Source organism: Rattus norvegicus, chromosome 19 (assembly GCF_021556685.1).
Source record: "Rattus norvegicus strain SHRSP/BbbUtx chromosome 19, alternate assembly SHRSP_T2T, whole genome shotgun sequence".
Classification (NCBI taxonomy): Eukaryota; Metazoa; Chordata; class Mammalia; order Rodentia; family Muridae; genus Rattus; species Rattus norvegicus.
In genome coordinates, this window is record NC_141552.1 from 50610001 (window position 1) to 50629403 (window position 19403).

The window sequence follows — 19403 nt, forward strand, 5'->3', positions numbered from 1 at the left end:
CCCCTGAATCTTATAAGACAGGAAAAAATTCCTTTTAAGGATAAAAGGAGAGTGCCACAGATTACGTTGTTCTCACAATGGGACACCCGAGCCACCGCACCCCCAACTCATGCAACGGACGCTGTGGCATAGGGCTGAGCTCGGTCCTTCTGTCCATTCATCTCCACAAAATGCCACAGCAAGGGTGACCAGGGCAGAGAGCGCTTGTCAACAAGCACTGAATGTGACAAAGGACCCTCTAGTGGCACACGGAGTTAAGTTTATAAGATTTTAATTTACAAATTAAAAAAGCTACACGATTTACTTTTTCTCCTTTTTCTCCTCTTTCTTCGCATCGCTCTTCTCCTTCTCCTTGTCGTCTTTTCTCTCCTTCTTGCTCTCCTCCTTCTCCTGTCCCTCTTTCTTCTCCGCATCGCGGTTGGCAATCTTGTTGTTGATGAGGTTATGCAAGGCGACCACAGAGCGGATCAGCGAGGCCAGGTACACCACAACCATCTGGTCATTGGTCTTCAGGTAGAAGGCCTTGACGAACTCCTGCAGGCTGGCGTCCGGCAGCAGGTTGAAGACGTCCTGCAGCTGGTATATGATGTGGTGGTTGATGGGTAGCTTGCCGCTGGCTACCTTCTCCAGGTAGGTCCTGATATCCAGGAGCTTGGAGTTCAGTCCCTTCAAACCATGGACCTGGTTAGTGATCCTCTGAGACAGAGTCCCCACTGTAGTGTCCTTGATGTCCCTGCAACAACCCATAAGAAAGGCAGAAAGAGCATCAGGCTACATGCCCACAAATGGAGGACTGTCTGGGACAACAGCTCAGATCTACAACAACTTCCTGGTAACCTAGGTTGTTGGCAACTTTTATTTTTAATTTTGCACATGTGTGTGAGTGTAATACTCTCAGGCTGGAAAGCAACATCAGACAACAACAAAAGCTGGCCTCAAATTCAGAGACCCGCCGGCCTCTGCCTCCCAAGTGTTAGGATTCTAAGTGTGCACCCCACACCCACCCTGATTTACTTCTTTGTCCCCGTGTGTGCGCACGTCTGCTTTTCCACAGGTGTGCCACATATGTCCCTAGCCCACGGAGGTTAGAAGAGGGCATGAGATCCCTTGGAACTAGAGTCACAGTGGCTGGGAGCTGCCACATGGGCGCTGCAAACGCAACCTGGGCCTCTGCAGGAGCAGCCAATGCTCTTAGCTGCAGAGTCCCTAGCAGACTCACCGTAACAAGTGCTCCACTCCAACCTCCTCAGCCTCCTCTGCTCCAATTTCACTAGTCACGTGCTCAAAAGTTTTTGATGTTGGTGTTCCGTCCTGCGAGAAGAGGCTTAACTATCGTTACTTATTTTCAACAAGCCGACCGGCACGTTTCTCTCCTCATACCCGAGTCTTTTGCAGCCAGTCGGCCCGTGTCATGGCTATGAGACGAAGACTTCCACAGTAATGGTGGGGTCAGGTTCACTTTGAAAAATAAGCCCTCAAGGCTAAGACAGACCTTGCTGCTAGCCTGTTTGCATGGTGCTGCCACTACATTGTTCTCTGAGGAAAGCTTTCTTGTCAAGGAAAATTGGGGCATTCCCTCAAGCCCACACTGGTGGGGTGGAGCAATGCACGGAAGACTCAGGTTAAGAATTTCTAGAATGGAAATACAGAATACCCGCACTTGAGGCACATTCATGCCAACACGTACTGTCCCCTGGATCACATGACCGAGTAGTCCCAGTGTGACAGAGAGTAACTAGAGGGTAGAATAAAAGGATCCACATGGGGCTGGGGATTTAGCTCAGTGGTAGAGCGCGTACCTAGGAAGCGCAAGGCCCTGGGTTCGGTCCCCAGCTCCGAGGAAAAAAAAAAAAAGAACCAAAAAGCATCCACTGAGGGGCTGGTCACTCCACCATCTGGTGACTCAATGGTGGAACTTTTCAGCCCTGTTGCCAACAGAGGTCATGATCTTTTATGAGGGCTCCTCAGACTTAAGGGCTCCACTAGTTTGGCTAAGTGAGCCCCAGGGCCTTGGGCAAGTCTCTCAAGTCACGTTACACATTGGACCTGCTGGAGTGTGGCTGGTTCTCATATTATTCAGGGCAGCATGGGGACTCCCTAAAGGTCACTCTAGTCTTTGGACACTAGGATGGCCTGAGAACTTCAGGACAACGGGTAAGGAACCAGGGGTAAAAGCTTTAATGCCATCAAACAACATCTGGACCTAGCTCCTTAGGGCTGCAAAAGAACAGGACAAGGCTTAGTGCAAGGCTGGGAGGGCACCACCCTAGAACACCCTTTTCAAATCCTAAAGCCATAAAGAAGAGGTATTACACTCTTAATCCCTCCTGACTCTGAAGACCAGGCTCCTGGACACCCTGATAAATACTCTGTGCCCATCCCCCAACCCTGCTACATCAGGCTTTACCAAAGAGCTCCAAACCAGCTTTCCTGAGGATAGAGAAAGATTGGCTACTGCTCAGTGCTCTATTCAATGCAATCCCAGCCACAAAGATCACAGGTCTCACCATGGCGCTGTCTTGCTATGTTTGAGAACCCAGGGCCTGTCTGAAGGACTCACGAGTGCACTGCCCACTGTACTAGAGCAGAAGCCTCCCAGACCTCCCTTTCCCTCGCTGTGAAGGTCTCTGAGGTGTAAGCACTGAACTGTTTGGTCTCAATGACAACTCTGGGCTTCACCTCAGTCACTCACCAAGGCTTCAGTTTCTTTAGTGAAAAAGGATGGCAGGTTCCTCAATCCTTTTCTATTTCTAAAATTTGATGATTAAAAAACTCAAGGCTGGTTTGCTAGCCACACTCAACCTTCTCTTTGTTACAGAGAAAGAGTTGTTGAGTTGAACATGGAAAAGAAAACAAAACCAAACCAAAAAGCCCCCAAAGTCACCCGAGAACCTGCTAATCCATTCTGCAGCCCGAAGCAGGACTTACATCATGAACTTCCTCCACTGAGATGTAGGCTTCGGTCGGAAGCCCCAAGTCTTTTGGCTTCACATCAATAATGACCAGTACCTGGCAGAGAACACAGCTTAGCAAGAGCCTTCCTTTTTGACACAAGGTACAACTTCAAGACTTCTTCTGACTACTCACACCACTTTCTTCATTCAATCAGAAACAAGCCGGATGTTCAGCGAAAATAAGTTGACATTTCATGTGACCCACAGTTCACCTGTCCAAATTCCAACCTGTACCTCACTCCCCACCAGATCTTTTTTTTAATTTACACTCTTAACCTTAAAAAAATTTTTTTTACACTTAAACATTGCATTTTTCTAGAGAGAAAGGGGGGGGGGAGGAGAAAGGTGGAGGGAGAGAAGGAGAGAGAGAGAGAGACAGAGACAGAGACAGTGAGATAGAGACACAGAATATACAGAATTGTGGGAGTCTCTCTTCCTAGTGTGGGTCCAGGCAGAGACCTTGTAGGTTTGGTGATAGGGTCTTTCCTCACTGACACAGCCACCTTGCTGGCCCTCTAGCCATACTTCACTTCGGTTTCCTCATTTATAAAGCCAACATCCAGTTTCTGAGAGGATTAAGTCAGATGTACATGGCACCAGCAGGTGCCATTAAATATACTAAGTCACACCAAATTAACACAGCTCCACATTACTGCTAAAGGCTTTGGAGACACAAAAGCATGCCTGGCTACCCAGGCCTTCTGAGGAGGCTCTTACTTGAGTAGGGGCAGAGAGCATCAGTGTTCTGATGACAGTGTTCTGACGACAGTGTACTTACCGAGTTGGGGCAGTATCTCTTCATGAGTTCATTGATGGCGATATCGTTCTTGTGCAGTTTGGGGCCTGTGTGGTACCACCCAACTATTCTTTCTCTGGCTGGGAAGCAAAACCTTAGTAAGTTTTAATTATTTCATCAAGATCTGTGCCACCGACTCAGAAACAGTAAGAACACCAGCACTTACTTAGGCTTTCTACCTTTTTGAGAATTCCAGACAAAAATAAATCTTGACACATCTTTGAAATCTAAAACTACAAAACAGAATTCTAAGAGAGTGAAGCCTGGAGACATCTGTCTCCCAGACTTGCTTAGGGTCCAGTCACACGTGAGGGAGCAGCGTGGGCGTGGGGTGGGTAGGTGGGCCCAGAGCCGTGTGTGCAGCACTCAGTAGCGTCAATGCACCTGGCTAGCACTGGAGCTCTAGGGCAGGCAGCCTCCAGGGCTAGCACAGCCTCCAGCCCGGGTAGTCTACACAGCCTCAGACTGTGACTGTGGTTTATTCATTCTACCTCATTTCTCTATCACTACCAGTCTATTTTCACTTGGTCCAGCTAAGTGGATCGATCCTTGACAATATACAGAGACCAGATTTAAACACACACACACACACACACACACACACACACACACACACACACACACACACACTCAGACTTACCATTGACCTTCTTAAACATCCCATACATGTTTTCCAAATAATCATGGTCTAAAAACCAGACAGAATCATCTTTGTCATCTTCATCAAAAGGTACTAAAGAGAGAGAGAAAAAAAGAGAAAATAGAAAGACTTTACCTAGGAGCTAGAAATTCAGCCAGAGGAACCTCAGTGGTGTCTGCCTCACCATGTAAACTGTCAGTACTGCCTTCATTCAAACCTCCACATTTCCAGCTTCTCTTAAAACGCTAAAGACTTAGGTACTCCAAGGAAAAGGGTTAAAAAGGACACACACTCTCTGACTTGCTCAAGGCCCCGTCCCTGCACAGTCCTTTTACAGATCACAGACCCTCCAGCAACAATACACTGAGCATAAATGTCCTGGTAAGCCAGGGTTCAGATGTTTAAAGCTACTGGATGGCTTGTTCTGACGCAGCCACACCACCATGGTACAGTCTGTAGCAGCCCTTGCACTCCAACAGCTGAGCTGAGGAGCTACAACAGAGACCGCAACTTAAAAACAGCCACTCTCTGGACTAGGGCAGAGCCACTGGTCTCCCTTTCCTACATATCAGCAATTCTGAAATAGGGTCTTCAGGCTGGAGTGAAACATGTTCACTGTTTTGTAAGTAGAGACACTCTAACCATGCTCAGAACAATCAAGAGCTTGTTATTTACCTGCAAAGCTGTTGGATACATCAAGGACTTTCTTTTGCCATGATCCCAAAAGCACACCAACAACCCGCTTCTGGTTTCCAACCTTGCCGATTCTGAATGAGAAAAGCAGTGGGTCAATCTCCGACACTAGTCAAAAGCGGATACTTGCTACTCAGTGGCAAGTATCAACAACAAAGTTACAATTTAGTTTATGTGGGAACTAAGGTCCACAAACAAATGTAACAGGTTAGTTCCCAGACTAAAGATAAGGAAACATATCCCAACACACACTGAAGCGATACTTTCTAGAGATTTCAGATACTTGCTTGGAGAAAAAGTCACGCCTATTTTTCTGTTTCTCAGTTTTCCTTTAAACTCTCTCCCTCTTCTCTACACTGAAATCTCTCCAGAGATGAAGACCTAGAGAAGCACCAGTTTTCTGGTACAGCCAATTATCCCTATAACATCTGCACCATGCCAACCAGCTCCAGATGTACTGTATCTTCTGGATAACCTAGGGGCTCAGGGAAAGTCAGGCCACACTGGGAGAAAGGCTGGACCGGTGAGAAGGTTTTTGCTTTAGAACTTCCATCTCAAACCTCCTGGATGATTTTCTGCTAAGCAAAGCATATTACTCTGCAAAGAATTATTTTCTTTAGCCACTAGCAAATTATGTATTTGGAATAACTTAGTTTTCTGCTAAGGAAATGTACAAGTCGCGGTAAAACAAACAGTACACCGCTTTACAGCCCCAAGTTTCATGCTAGTTTAACTGTAGTGTTTTGCTTAACATGGAGCCTGTACCTTAAACTTACAGCACAGGCAGAATGAAATAAGGGGTTTTGTATTACTGGTGGCTATGTGTCCCCCCACCCCCTTTCTTTAAACCACTGAAAATACTTCAAACAATGAGTTTCCACACGGCAATGGACACTTCATCTATGGGTCTTTAAAGCCCATCTGTTCTTTGATAGGATACCAGCAGTGTCTGTTCCGACTTGATTCTTACCAAGTGTTAAAATAAAACTGAAACAGTGCTCACCCCATTAGGGCCACTAGTATCCCAGGGGAGTAAAACTGTATCTATTAGGGCCACCGAGCCTGTTAAGACCCAGGCATCCCGAGCAATACAACTGAACCCAGAATCAAAAGCCTCTATCTTGAGATTGTTTTTGGCTCTGGTTGAGTTAGCTGCACAAAGCCTGGTTCGGACCAGGCACTAGCTCGACTTTACAGTAAGCACAGACTCCCTACTGGGTCTTCATATTTGTTAACTCAACTAATTATCTTGTAAAACTTCCGAACACGTGCAACAGGTCTGGCAGGATGAACCGCTGGAGAAGATAAGGGTGGCAGTGAGCTAACCAAGTGTACTGGAGGCTGGCCTCAATCTGCACCTGCCTCACTTTTAGAGGAAAGAGCTGGCACCTTATCCACATTTTAAAGGTACCATCCAACCAGAATCACAATTAGAAACTTGATGGTTTACGATCACTGCCTCATCCAAAAAATCGTCCATCGGGGTCTCCCAGACCAGAATTTCGGTGACAGCTTTTACAGGCACGGACACACTGAAACACTGTCCTAAACGGCGCCCAGCCGTTCTGGTAAAAGGCGCGGCCAAGGCGGGTAGAATCGTCCCGATTCCGGGCACTCAACAGGCGGGCCAGGCTCAGGAGTGGCGGCCTCGGCGGGGCTGCGAGGCTGTCAATGGGTTCCGAGCAGCGCGGCGTGGAGCCGCTGGGGTCGCTTACCCCCCACCCGTGTCCCGGGCCGCTGAGTTTATGCCCGGCGCGCCCGTGACTCAGCAGCCCTGCGCCGTGTGGCCGCCACGCGCCACCCGCTCACCGGTTGAAATGATCCACCACACTGAGCAGCACCAGGGGGTGGACCACCACTTTCTGCACCGCCAGCTCCGGCATCGCGACACAGCCCGACCGCCGGCCCGGCTCCCTGCAACCCGCAAACACCGGCAACCGCAGCGTTACAGGCCGCTCCTCCAGGCCCCAGCACCTCCCCTTCCGGTTTGACCGCCACCGCACAGTCGACTTCCGCTCCCAGAGCGCTTCGCGCGCGTGCCCACACTGTCGCCAGGGACGCCATCTTGAGAAAGGGAAAGGGCTGCCTTGCTTTCTGTGGGATTTAGGCTAGTGATGAAGCTTGACTTGTCATTGGGCCTTGCCCTAGTTTTCTGCCTCAGTTGTTTTCCAGCTCACCATTTCTCCTTCTTGGAAAATTGTAGAAAAAGGTAGATAAACATACATAGTAACAGTTTATACTTCTACCAATCAAATAGTTAACAACTATTTAACTTTATTTATTTATTATAATTTATTTAACTTTCACTTCAAATCATCACTGATTCAAAATTTCGCAAATGAGTTTCATTTATTTGTTTGTTTGTTTATTTTTCAGACAGTGTTTCTCAATGTAACAGCTCTGACTGTCCTAGAACTCACTTTGTAGACCAAGCCGGCCTCCACCTGCCTCTCCCTCCCCCACCCCGCCCCTCCCCCCAGTGCTGGAATATAAAAGCTTGTGCCACAAGGCCCAGTTTTTATTTATTTCTTAATGTTTTGTTTCATTACTTTTGAACTTAAGCCTTATAGAACACTGCCTATGATTCCCTGATTTCAGCCTTTCAAGTACAAGGGAGGGAGCAAATGAGATCACACCTGGTTGAGAGGAGCTCTCAGTATCTAACACCAAGAACACACTTTGGGTGTAGGATTGGATACTTTAATCTACAATTTTTATAATTATCTATAATTTTTATAATTATGCTGGGAATTTTCCTTAATGTTCACTGTTAATCTAATGAATGCAATGACTTTCAGGTTTTATTAATCCCAAAAGATTTGGGGAGAAAGACCACCAACTCAAATCACTGTGGCTAAATTAATTAAAGCAAGCATTTTTTATTTATTTATTTTATTTTATTTTTATAGGTTCCCTGACTTCAATTCAATGGTTGGGTGTAAGTATCTGCGTCTGTCTTGGTCAGCTGCTGGTAGAGCCTCTCAGAGGACAGCCATGCCAGACTCTGTCTGTAAGCACAGCATAGCATTAAGGCAAGCATTTTTATTTGTGTACATTAGCTGTCTCTTCTTAAAAGGGGGATGATTCAAGAAATCAGCAGTGGACATGAGAAAGACAAGGTTTTTATAGCTCAGGGGTAGGGGATTTCCAAATAGGGGATTTGGTGCTCAAAATAGGCAGGGTTCCAGGAGCAGAAAGAACATAAGCATAAGACATTAGTCTAAAGACATGATTGCAAGGTGGCCTTAACAACAACTTAAGGTAGTGAGAGCCAAGGTAGTCATGCAACCTTTTGAAACAAAGCTAGAGTTGCAAGAGGGTTGGAAATAAAAGGACAGTTTTCTGGGATAGGCAGTACAGAGCCATTACTTAAGGTAATAAGTCAGGCATAGCCCAGTGGTAAACAGGGATGAGCCTAGTTTGCTTTTATTATAAGATAAGCCTAGTTTGCCTCCTAAGAAGGAGGCAGGCCAGTTGATGAGTTTCTCTGTCTTTATGTGACTAATTACATAACCAGAGCTAGAAGAAAGTCATCCGTACCAGTTTTACACATTTAAACTTAAGGTTTAAAGAGAAGAAAGTATATTTTGGTATCAACTAGGAAGGAGAAAAAGGAAGGCTACAGAAGAAAATAATGGGAGACAGACCTCAGCATAGTTATAGGCGGCAAAGTACGTTCAAATTCACTTAGGTATACACTTTGTCTCATTTTTAAAGATTTTGTTTACCTGGGTTGTGTTGGCACACACCTTTATTCCTAGCACTTGGGGGGCAGAGGCAGGCAGGTCTCTGAGTTGACTCTAGCCTGGTCTAGAGAGGGAGGACAGCACAGGCTACACAGAGAAACCCTGCCTGAAAACCTCTCACCCTTCCCCCAAAAGAACAAGGATGCTGTTTTTTATCATCAGTACTGCGTGAGTGTGATGTGTGTGTGTGGACGTGCAGATGGAGATCAGGAGACAGCTCTGTGGTGTCAGCTCTTTGCTTCCTTCAACACAGCCTCTAAAATAATCTTCAGTTCTAAAAGTTAAGGGACACAGGCAAGCTGTTTTCATGATTACGTGTGTGTGTGTGTGTGTGTGTGTGTGTGTGTGTGTGTGCCCACAGAAGCTAGAAGAGTGTGTTGGATCCTTTGGTTCTGGAATTAGACGTGGCTATTCGTCATCATGTAGGTTTGAAGAACCAAACTCAGGTTCTTTGGAAGAGCAGTGAGAGCCTTAACCTCTGAGCCGTCTCTTCAGCAGTGTTAAAGATGCCCCTGACCTCATTGCTTCCCTCGGATTCTCCTTTTTATTATGTTTATTATTTGAGATGTCATCATCTCCGTTAAAATACACAAAACTAGCCATGTGTGGTGGTGCCTTTAACCCTAGTACGCAGGGGCAGGGGCAGGGGCAGAGGCAGGGGTAGGGGCAGGGGCAGGGGCAGAAACAGAGGGGCAGAGGGGCAGAGAGGGTCAGAGAGGGGCAGAGGGGCAGAGGGGCAGAGGGGGAGAGGCAGAGGCAGAGGCAGTGGATTTCTAAAATCCTACTTACTCTAGGCTACAGAGTGAGGTCCAGGACAGCCAGGGCTACAGAGAAACTCTATCTTGAAAAACCAAAACCAAACCAAACTAAAACTCACCAAACTTTTAATGGAAGTAGACAGGGGTGTGACTTTCTTTAATGCCATGACTGCAGGTGGTTATTGTATAAAGTCCCTTATTTATGAGGGAGATGTAAAGAAAAGTGGGTGTGGGGTGGGCTGGGAGGTGGCTGACTTTTTCAGAGCTATTCTAGGAAACCTTATCAGACATTTTGGATTAAAGCTTTTCTAGTTCATAGGTATTATTTAATTTTTGTCTTGAAAATGTTAATGTAGCCAGGCGTGATGGTACGTGCCTTTGATCCCAGTGGAGATGGGTGGAGCTCTGTGAGTTCCAGGCCAGCCTGGTCTGCACAGCAAGTTTCAGACCAGCCTGTGCTAGTGAGACACTGTCTGGAAACTGTCAACGTAGAGCTGGAGATGAAGCTCAGTAGTGAGGGCTTGCCCAGGACACACAGATACCTGGGCTTAAATCCCAGCACGCCAGGCGGGTTTAACCCCCAAACAAAACAATTAACACATTTATTAAAGCTATATTTAATTTCTGCTTTTCCCCCTTTGTTTGGAGAGAGGGTCATATTGTGTAGTCCTGGCTAGCCTGAAACTTACCATGTAGACAAAACCTGCTTCTTCTGGGATTGTAGGTGTGAGCACCTCATACCCTCAAAATAAGGCTGAAGCCTACACTCTATTTCTAGTCACACACATACGTTTAACAATGTATATTCTAAGGAGCAGCAAGCGGGGTAGAGCGATAAAGCAGAGTAGAGATTGCCCACGGTGTCACCTCTGGATGTGACCAATGCTCTGGAGGAAATATTTAAAAGTTCTGAAGGATTCCAATACCAGAGTCTGCCAGTGTCCACTATGTCTCTGTTTTAGGGCTGGTGGACACGACAGCACCCCTCACTTTAGCTTTTCATTCCTGCCTCAGGCATGCTAGGAAGCATAGTTTATAATGTATGTGTTTTGCGGTGGAGTCCCTTGGTTGTGAGGAAGCCTGATCCTTGTACCTCTGAAGAATTGGAGTACTTGTACTACGAACCTTATTTTAATGTGTTTTTTGATATCCTTCCTGGGTCCCTCGAACCCTTTCGCTACAGTTTTCTACTTTGGGGAACTTTGCTTTGGGTTTTTTTTTTCATTCCTTTACATTTTTTTTTAACATTTAATAATATAGCTTTGTGTGTCTGTGTGTGGGCATTCATGCAACAGTGTGTGTCTGTGTGTGTATATGGTGTGTGTGTGTGTGCATGGTGTGTGGTTGTGTGTACTGTGTGTGTGTCTGTGTTTGGTGTGTGTGTGCATCTGTGTGTATGTATGTGTGTGTGTGGTGTGTTTATGTGTGTGGTGTGTGTATGTGTGTGAGGTGTGTGTGGGGTGTGTGTAGTGTGTTTATGTGTATGGTGTGTGGTGTGTGTATGTGAGGTGTGTGTCTGTGTGTGTATAGTGTGTGTATGTGTGTGGTGTGTTTATGTCTTTGTGTGTATATGTGTGTACTGTGTGTGTGTGCATGGTGTGTTTATGTGTGTGGTGTGTGTGTATGTGTGTATGGTGTATGTGTGTGGGGTGTGGGGTGTGTGTAGTGTGTTTATGTGTATGGTGTGTGGTGTGTGTATGTGGGGTGTGTGTCTGTGTGTATAGTGTGTGTATGTGTGTATGTGTGTGGTGTGTTTGTGTCTTTGTGTGTATGTGTGTGTGGTTTGTGTGTCTGTGTGTGTCTGTGTGTGTATGTGTATGTGTGTGTCTGTGTGTGTATGTACATATGTGGTGTGTTTGTGTCTTTGTGTGTGTGTGGTATGTGTAGTGTGTTTATGTGTGTGGTGTGTGTGTATGTGTGTGTGTGTCTGTGTGTGTATAGTGTGTGTGTGTGTATGTGTGTGGTGTGTTTGTGTCTTTGTGTGTGTGGTATGTGTAGTGTGTTTATGTGTGTGGTGTATGTGGTGTGTATGTGTGTCTGTGTGTGTATAGTGTGTGTGTATGTGTGTGGTGTGTTTGTGTCTTTGTGTGTATGTGGTGTGTGTGTGTCTGTGTATGTGTGTGGTGTGTGTGTGTTTGTGTGTGTATGTGTGTGGTGTGTGTGTGTCTGTGTGTGTATGTGTGTGGTATGTGTGTGTCTGTGTGGTGTGTGTGTATGTGTGTGTGTGTCTGTGTGGTGTGTGTGTCTGTGTGGTGTGTGTGTGTGTGGGGGGGGGCAGGTAAATCTCAAACCTCCTGTTTCAGGAGTTGGTTCTCTCCTTCCACCCTGTGGTTCCTGGGTACCAGAACCAGGTCATCTACTTGGTGGCAGGCAACTTTACCCACTGACCCATCCCCCTCTTTTAATATTTGTATTTGACACAAATCAGATGACTTCTACTCCTTCTTAAGATAACAGAACTTTTAGATTAAGAAAATGTGGGGTTGGGAAGTTGGCTCAGTCAGGAAACTTTCTGCCGGGTAAACACAAGGACCCGGACTGGGTTTCCAACACACCTATGAAAAGCCAGCACACACGCAAACATGTGCTTACACGTACACTACACACACAGTCACACAGACAGGTTTTTTTTGCAAAGAAAAAACCCAGCAACCCTAAAGCTAATGTTTCACTGTGGAGTCCTGGTTGTTCTAGAACTCGCTGTGTGAACCGGGATGACCTCAAACCCCACAGGGGTCCACTTGTGTCTGCCTTCTGAGTGCTGGGATTAAAGATGTGGACCACCAGGCTCGGCATGGAAAGCTATTGTCGGTCTTCGTGGTGCAGTGTCAAAGCTTGCTGGTGTGCAGTGACTGCTTTGGGACAGACTTCTTCATTTCATGTCTCACATGGCGCTATTCAGCACAGGAGAGACGTCTTTAGTAGAGAAAGAGTTTGGGCAGATTCCCCCTCTAATTTTGTCCGGAGAGATTTGGTGACTATCAAGTGATCAAAGGTTGGTTTAATTTTCCTTATGTGTCAAATAAAGCTTACGATGAGAGTCCAAAGGAAACATCTCTTTGAGGACTATAAAGAAGACCACTTGAAATAATAAGGAAGGCCTGTTTTTCATGCTTCCCCCTGATTTTTAAAATATGGAAATGACTTTTGTGATAATTCCAGGCATCGCCGCCACTCCCAGCGGCCGACTTCCCTCTCAGTAATGCAGAAGAGGCGGTGGGGGCGGCTGTAGGAAGCTCACTGGCTTTTGTTCAGCAGATTCTGGACTTAACTTTCGGGGCACCTGATGAGATTTTAAGGATAATCTGGTTTTCCCTCCTTTGATCATTTCTGTCTTTAGTTTAGGGAGTTAGTCTCCTGGACCCAGGATCTTGAAAGAGTTCTCAAAGGAACAGTGGTCTTATAAATATTCTAGCAAGACCTTGAGTTTTGGGGCCTTGAGTTTTCAACTTATTGAATTTAGAAGGAAGAAGGAGGAGGAGGAGAGGGAGGAGAAGTAGGGGGAGGAGGAAGAGGAGGAGGAAAAGAAGGCAACAGCAGTAACCATAAGAGATTTACCTCTAGCCCAAGTCTGTGTCTATTGCCCGGTTTCAGAGATGCCCATCTTTGGGAACACCGGGTAATTTAGGTTCTTCAGAACTACATTTGCACACGACCCAGGATGAACCTACCCTAAAGAGATAGATTGGTTTGACCCAGTTATACAGTCTCAGATTTTGGGGGAGAAAATGGCAGTTGTTGAGACAGTGGGAATTTGCACCCAGGCGTGGCTCCTTAGCTTAGCCCCTCATGAACCTTAGGTCTGAATCCAGATCGCCAGGTTGCTAAGCTGTGTGAGGAAACGAGAACTCTTTCAGGAACACACCGAGAGATAACCAGACACAGGCATGGGTACTGCTCGAAATGTTTCTCTAACTCAACATAGCGCAGAAATGAAAACAAACATCTTCCCCACTCAAGGAGTTTGATTACTTGAGGCACCAGCTCTGTAGCCTTGGTTGCAGCAGGAGACTGAGGGATGGCTGGTGCCTGGCAATGCCAGCAGTCTGCAGAATGTGGACACATGCAATGGTCGGGGGCCTGAGGTGAAGCTTCCCTAACCGAGATAACCTCTCACAGACATGCCCAGAGATTTGTCTCCTAGTTGACTCAGCTAGATCTTGTCACATTGACAATAATAACCATGACCCAGGAAGAAGGCACTGTCCGATGAAGTACCAGTTACATGTATGTACAAACACAGTGCCTCAAAGTATCTGTTAGCTGTTTAAAAAAATGCACATTTTTCTTAGCACTAATCCTTTAGATTTTCTATTACCTTATAATCAAAGTAAGAACAATTTAAACATTCTTATCTCTTAGCAATCAAACCTATTGGTATACAAGAAAATACCAAGGAATGAAAAGTAAAACCTTAGTAGTCTGAGGCAGTACAAAGCACTTCTGGGCATAACTGTGTCTGTGTGCACTGGGCTGTACTAATGGTATAATGGGCCTGTTATCTGTTGTAATGGAGGTTGTCTTTGGAAGACGGTTAATGGGCTTCCTGCCTCTTGTGTTTCTCATGCGAAACATTTAACTCCGGTTTGTGGGTGGCATCCCTCTGTGAGGAGGGTGTCAGCCATGACAAAGTGAGCCAGAAAAATGTTTAGCCTCAAATATGAGAACAGAAACTGTTCTGTTCTGCGATAGCTACATAAGCTCGGGCATTGTCGTGAGAGAGTTTCCTGTTTCCTCTTGTTGTTTTGAACATATCATGGAGTCCAGACTGGTGACTTTGATGACCTTGAACTCTGACCTCCCTGCTTCCCCCTCTCATGCATTGTTGCTAATGCATTGTTGCTAAAGCCCTGGAACACCACACACAGCTCTGCCATTTTGTCCTCCGATTTTTATTATTTCTAGCCTAGGCCGGGGCTCTCAGTTTATAGGATCCTCCTGTAGTTTAAAGAACTCTCCTGCTGGGGTCCAGTTCAGCACTTGCTCTTGCAGAGGACCTGGCTTCCGTTCACAGCACCCACATGACAGCTCACAGCCATGGGCATCTCTAGTCCCAGGTGCTCTGGCACCCTCCTCTGCCTTCCTTGGGCACAAGTTATGCATGTGGTAGAGATAGCTATGTACAGGAAAACACGTATACACAGAATTACCGAGTCCCAGGTAGAGTCATGAAGAACGAAGAGGTGTTGTAAGGGATGTGCGGGCAGCGAGCCGTAGACAGGGTGAGAGTGTTTCACTTCAGCTTTGCCTCAGCCAGTACGCGGTGTGCTGGATGAACGACAGTACCAGCGGGTGGGGAAATTTCCACCTTGATAAGACTTTGGCTGATCTTAGATTGTTCTGTATCTACGTGGGCACATCTCACAGGGCACCTAAGGGCACACAAACAACTAGAGGTGATGACCCTGGCAAGGGTGGATCTTCATAGCATAGGATGCCTTAGCCAGCCCCACCTGGAATCTCATCCAGTAGCCTTGTTAGAAACAAGGAAGTGCTTCTAGACTTTCTGCTACTTTTCCACAGATCACTAGTCGGTCTAGGAGCTGCTGCTGTGCCGTTTTAAGAGCTTCGTGACTCTCTGGTCCCTGCCTGCTCTAGCTTCTTTATGAACTACCTATGTTGAGAGAGTTTTCCCCTGGAGGGGACTAGGTACTGTCACCCCTTCTTCAAATTGTTCAGTTTTACCAGAGTCCCCTCGAGGGGACCAATGAGCTAATTTGGCTTATTTGTTTACAGAGCCTGGGGTGAAGGGTTACTGACAGGACCATGGGTGACCCCAAAGCAGCCACCCTGGAAAAGTCTTTGCCTAGCATGGATGTTGGTGTCTCTATGGTTGCATGGATGGAGACCCCTTCCCTAGGCTCTCCTAGCCCATAGACTCTACCCCTTTCCTGAGACCTCTGAGACCATGTGCAATTAGGGAAGAATTGTCTATAGGTATCTGGGAGGAGTGGCTGAATGCTCAGATGAGGATCCGATGAATCTCCCCACCCTTCTATCTATGAGGGAGCATCACAGGCAGCGCTCCAGCGGGATTGTTTGGCTTTTGGGTCAGCGCTGTGAACAATCGTGCTCGGAGTTCCGTCACTGAGCCCTCATTCATGCTCTGGTACAGTCACGTGGGTTTTTGCTCTGCATTTTACATCCCTCGCACATCCAGTAAGTTTCAGCTCAGGAATCTTTTCAAGGACCAGGGCCCCAGCACACTTACATAATTATATTCAAGAACTCGGCACAATGCACCTTCTTTCTTTTTTCTTCCTTTTTTTCTTCCTTCCCTCCTTCCTCCCTCCCTCCCTCCCTTCCCTCCTCCCTCCCTCCCTTCCTTCCTTCCTCCCTCCCTCCCTTCCTTCCTCCCTCCCTCCCTCCCTCCCTCCCTTCCTCCCTTCCTTCCTTCCTTTAATTTGTGTGTGTGTGTGTGTGTGTGTGTGTGTGTGTGTGTGTGTGTGTGTGTATCACATTCATGCCTGGTGTCCGAGAAGCCAGAAGAGGGTATTGGATCCCCTGAAACAGGAGTCTCCACAAATGCTCTTAATCACCAACCCATTCTCCAGAGCCCATTGAAAAGATTTACTTTTATTTCCTGTGTATGTGCCTGCTTGTCTTATGGCACTGCATGTGTGCAGTTACCCATGAAGGCCAGCAGAGGGCGTCGGGTCTATTGGGCCTGATGTGTGTGCTGGGAGCTCAGGTCCTCTGCAAGAACAGCAAGTGCTCAAAACTGCGGAACCATCTCCGGACCTCTGTTCTATTTTTTGAGATAGCATTTCTCACTGAACCTGGAGCTCGCTAATTGGTTAGACTGGTTGCTCCTGGGCTACTCCTGGGCTACTCATCTTTCTGCCTCCCAGCCCTGGAATTAATCAGCTGGCTTTTTAAAAAACAAGACAAAAACCAACAATTAAGTCAATTTATTTAAACAGTTGACTTAGGCATCTGCAATGGTGACTTCAACCTCCACTCCTGGCTCAATACTGTTGGAAGTAATCCGCTTAACAATCTCAGAAGGACTGTGTAAGTCAATGAGTCGCTTGTGGATTCTAATCTGGAAACGACCCCACGTCTCGGAACCTTCACCACAAGGTGTTTTTCTGGTAGTGATTCTCAGTGTCTGGGTAGACGTGCGCACCGGTCCTTTCACTTTCAGATTCTTCTCCTTGGCGCCTCTGATCAAGTCCGCACAAACCTTCTCCAGCGACTTCACGCGGCGGCTGGTGAGCATGATTCGAATCCGGTGAATAGCCACTTCGGGCTCCACGGGAGTCTTTAAATGCCATGGTTGAGGTGCGGCTTCCTGACCGACTTGTTCCTCAGCAGGAGCGAACAGCAGTGAGTCAGGACAGAGCAGACTGGAGAAAGCTCCACGGCATGCACCGCCGGGGCTCAGAAAAATCAGCTGCCTTTTTATATGGAGATCTAAATTCATAGCCTCATGTCTTACCCATAAGACATCGCCCAGCCGACCCCTTTTCTTTGTAAAGAACCCGGGCTCTGATGTTTTGGGATAGAAACAGAAAACAGACTGACTGTATCTCAAGGAAGGCTGGCGTTAGGCACACATCTCTCAGTCATAGGTGCTTGTTGACTGGGTTTAATCCATAGCTATGGTTTCAGAAACCTTTAATACATTTATGTTTTGGTTTTGATTCTTTCCAGGAGTGTTGGTAAATTTTTATTTATTTATTTATTTATTTATTTATTTAATGTATATTAGTACACTGTAGCTGTCTTCAGACACACCAGACCTCATTACAGATGGTTGTGAGCCACCATGTGGTTACTGGGAATTGAACTCAGGACCTCTGGAAGAGCAGTCGGAGCTCTTAACTGCTGAGCCATTTCTCCAGCCCCGTGTTGGTAAATTAATATTAGCACGGTTAAGAGTTTTGTGCAAGCCGTGCTGATTTTTTTTTTTTTTTTCGGAGCTGGGGACCGAACCCAGGATCTTGCGCTTGCTAGGCAAGTGCTCTACCACTGAGCTAAATCCCCAACCCCTGCCGTGCTGATCTTTAGGTTGGTTCTGAATGCTTTAGGTCCTGTCTTCTGTTTGAGGGAACCTGAGCCTTCAGGTAGCCTGCAACCAACTCCCCAGGGCTCCTGCTTAGCCGCACATGGTGCTTTCCAGTGATGGGCGGCGGGGCTCTTAACAATGCCACAAACACAGCGTTCTTGTCTTAAAAATAATATTGCGTAAATGTTCAAATGTTAATGCGAAATCTTAATAGAACACGTTTCAGAAAAAAAATTACTGAAAGGAAATATATCAAATGGCTCGAAGTGGTTGTCTTTGACTGATAATGATGAGTTTCTTCTCTTCTTCCTTTCTTTCTGTGTGGGCAAACATGTGTGTGCATGGGTGAACATTCATGTTAGGTGCATTTGAGTGGAGGCCAGAGATCAAGCCAGGGATCCTCGTCTATTGCTCTCCATCTTATTTTGTTTCATTTAATTAATTAATTAATTAAATAATTTATTTATTCATTTATTTATTTTCAAGACTTTCTCTGTGTAGCCCTGGCTGTTCTGGAACTCTCTCTGTAGACCAGACTGGCCTCGAACTCACAGAGACCCACCTGCCTCTGCCTCCCGAGTGCTGGGATTAAAGGCGTGCACCACCACCCCACATCTTATTTTATTTTATTGAGATAGGTCTCACTGTGTTACCCTGGCTGTCCTGGAACTCACTGTGTAGACCAGGCTGGTCTTGAACTCACAGAGTTCCCGTCTGCTTCTGCCTCCTGAGTGATAGGATCAAAGGCATGTACCACACCACGCCCAGCCCCCATTTTAAAATAATTTTATTAAACGTTTTAAAAGCTATGATGTGTATATGTGTGTATCTGAGTGTTTGTGCACTTGAGTGTAATGCCCTCAGAGGTGAGGAGAAAGCTTCAGACTCTCCTGGAATGGCCTGTGGTGGTTTGAATATGCTTGGCCCGGTGGGTGGCTTATTAGGAGGTGTGGCCTTGTTAGAGTAGGTGTGGCCTTGTTGGAGTAGGTGTGGCCTTGTTGGAGTAGGTGTGGCCTTGTTGGAGTAGGTGTGGCCTTGTTGAAGTAGGTGTGGCTTTGTTAGAGTAGGTGTGGCCTTGTTAGAGTAGGTGTGGTCTTGTTTGAGGAAGTGTGTCATTATGGGGGTTGGCAACAAGACCCCCTTCCTAACCACATGAGAGCCAGTCTTCTCTTAGCAGCCTTCAGATGAAGATGTAGAACTCTCAGCTCCTCCTGCACCACAACTGCCTGGATGCTGCCATTCTCCTGCCTTGTTGATAATGGACTGAACCTTTGAACCTGTAAGGTTCCCAATTAAATGTTGTCCTTATAAGAGTTGCCTTGGTCATGTTGTCTCTTCACAGTAATGCAAACCCTAACTAAGGGTGCCCCAAGAGGTTGTTGGTATCTCTTAACTGCTAAGCCATCTTTCCACTCTCTCTACCCTTTGAGACAGGGTGTCTCACTGAGCCTGGCTCTCACCAATCAGGTAAGACTAGTTTGACAGTGGGCTTCAGAGAGCCTCTTGCCTCAGCTTCCTCAGCACCAGGGTTCTAGGAGCACCCCACACATACTGGCTAACTTGTGGCCTATTTTCCTCCATTGAAGAATTAAAAGACAGGGAAATGTCTCAGTGCAGTTTATTGACAAATCTTATAGATGTGAGGGGACCAGTAGCAATAAGAAAGTGTGGGGTTTTATCTGGGGTTAGGATATCCCATCCAGTGATTTCCTCTCCCCACTTTCTCTGTCACTAAAACTGTTTATGTGCTGCTCCTGGTGGAGGGATTAGGGTGTCTGTCTCTAGAAGTCTTGATTACCTGGGGA

The 19403-nt window shown here is 46.5% G+C and overlaps 1 protein-coding gene and 1 pseudogene across 1 annotated transcript in view; both read right to left on the reverse strand.

Moving 5' to 3' along the window:
- Positions 1-7096, reverse strand: part of Psmd7 (proteasome 26S subunit, non-ATPase 7) — a 7291-nt gene extending 195 nt beyond the window's left edge. Inside the window, exons 1-7 of the mRNA NM_001107426.1 lie at positions 6893-7096; positions 5066-5157; positions 4391-4483; positions 3733-3830; positions 2929-3009; positions 1220-1311; positions 1-733 (exon numbers count right to left, since the gene is read on the reverse strand). The exon at positions 1-733 is cut by the window's left edge and continues 195 nt beyond it. Coding sequence (NP_001100896.1) covers positions 301-733; positions 1220-1311; positions 2929-3009; positions 3733-3830; positions 4391-4483; positions 5066-5157; positions 6893-6966 — 963 coding nt within the window. The 5' untranslated portion in view covers positions 6967-7096 and the 3' untranslated portion in view covers positions 1-300. The remainder of the gene's footprint in view (positions 734-1219; positions 1312-2928; positions 3010-3732; positions 3831-4390; positions 4484-5065; positions 5158-6892) is intronic.
- Positions 7097-16515: 9419 nt separating this feature from the next.
- Positions 16516-17013, reverse strand: Rps20l3 (ribosomal protein S20 like 3; annotated as a pseudogene).
- Positions 17014-19403: the final 2390 nt, after the last annotated feature.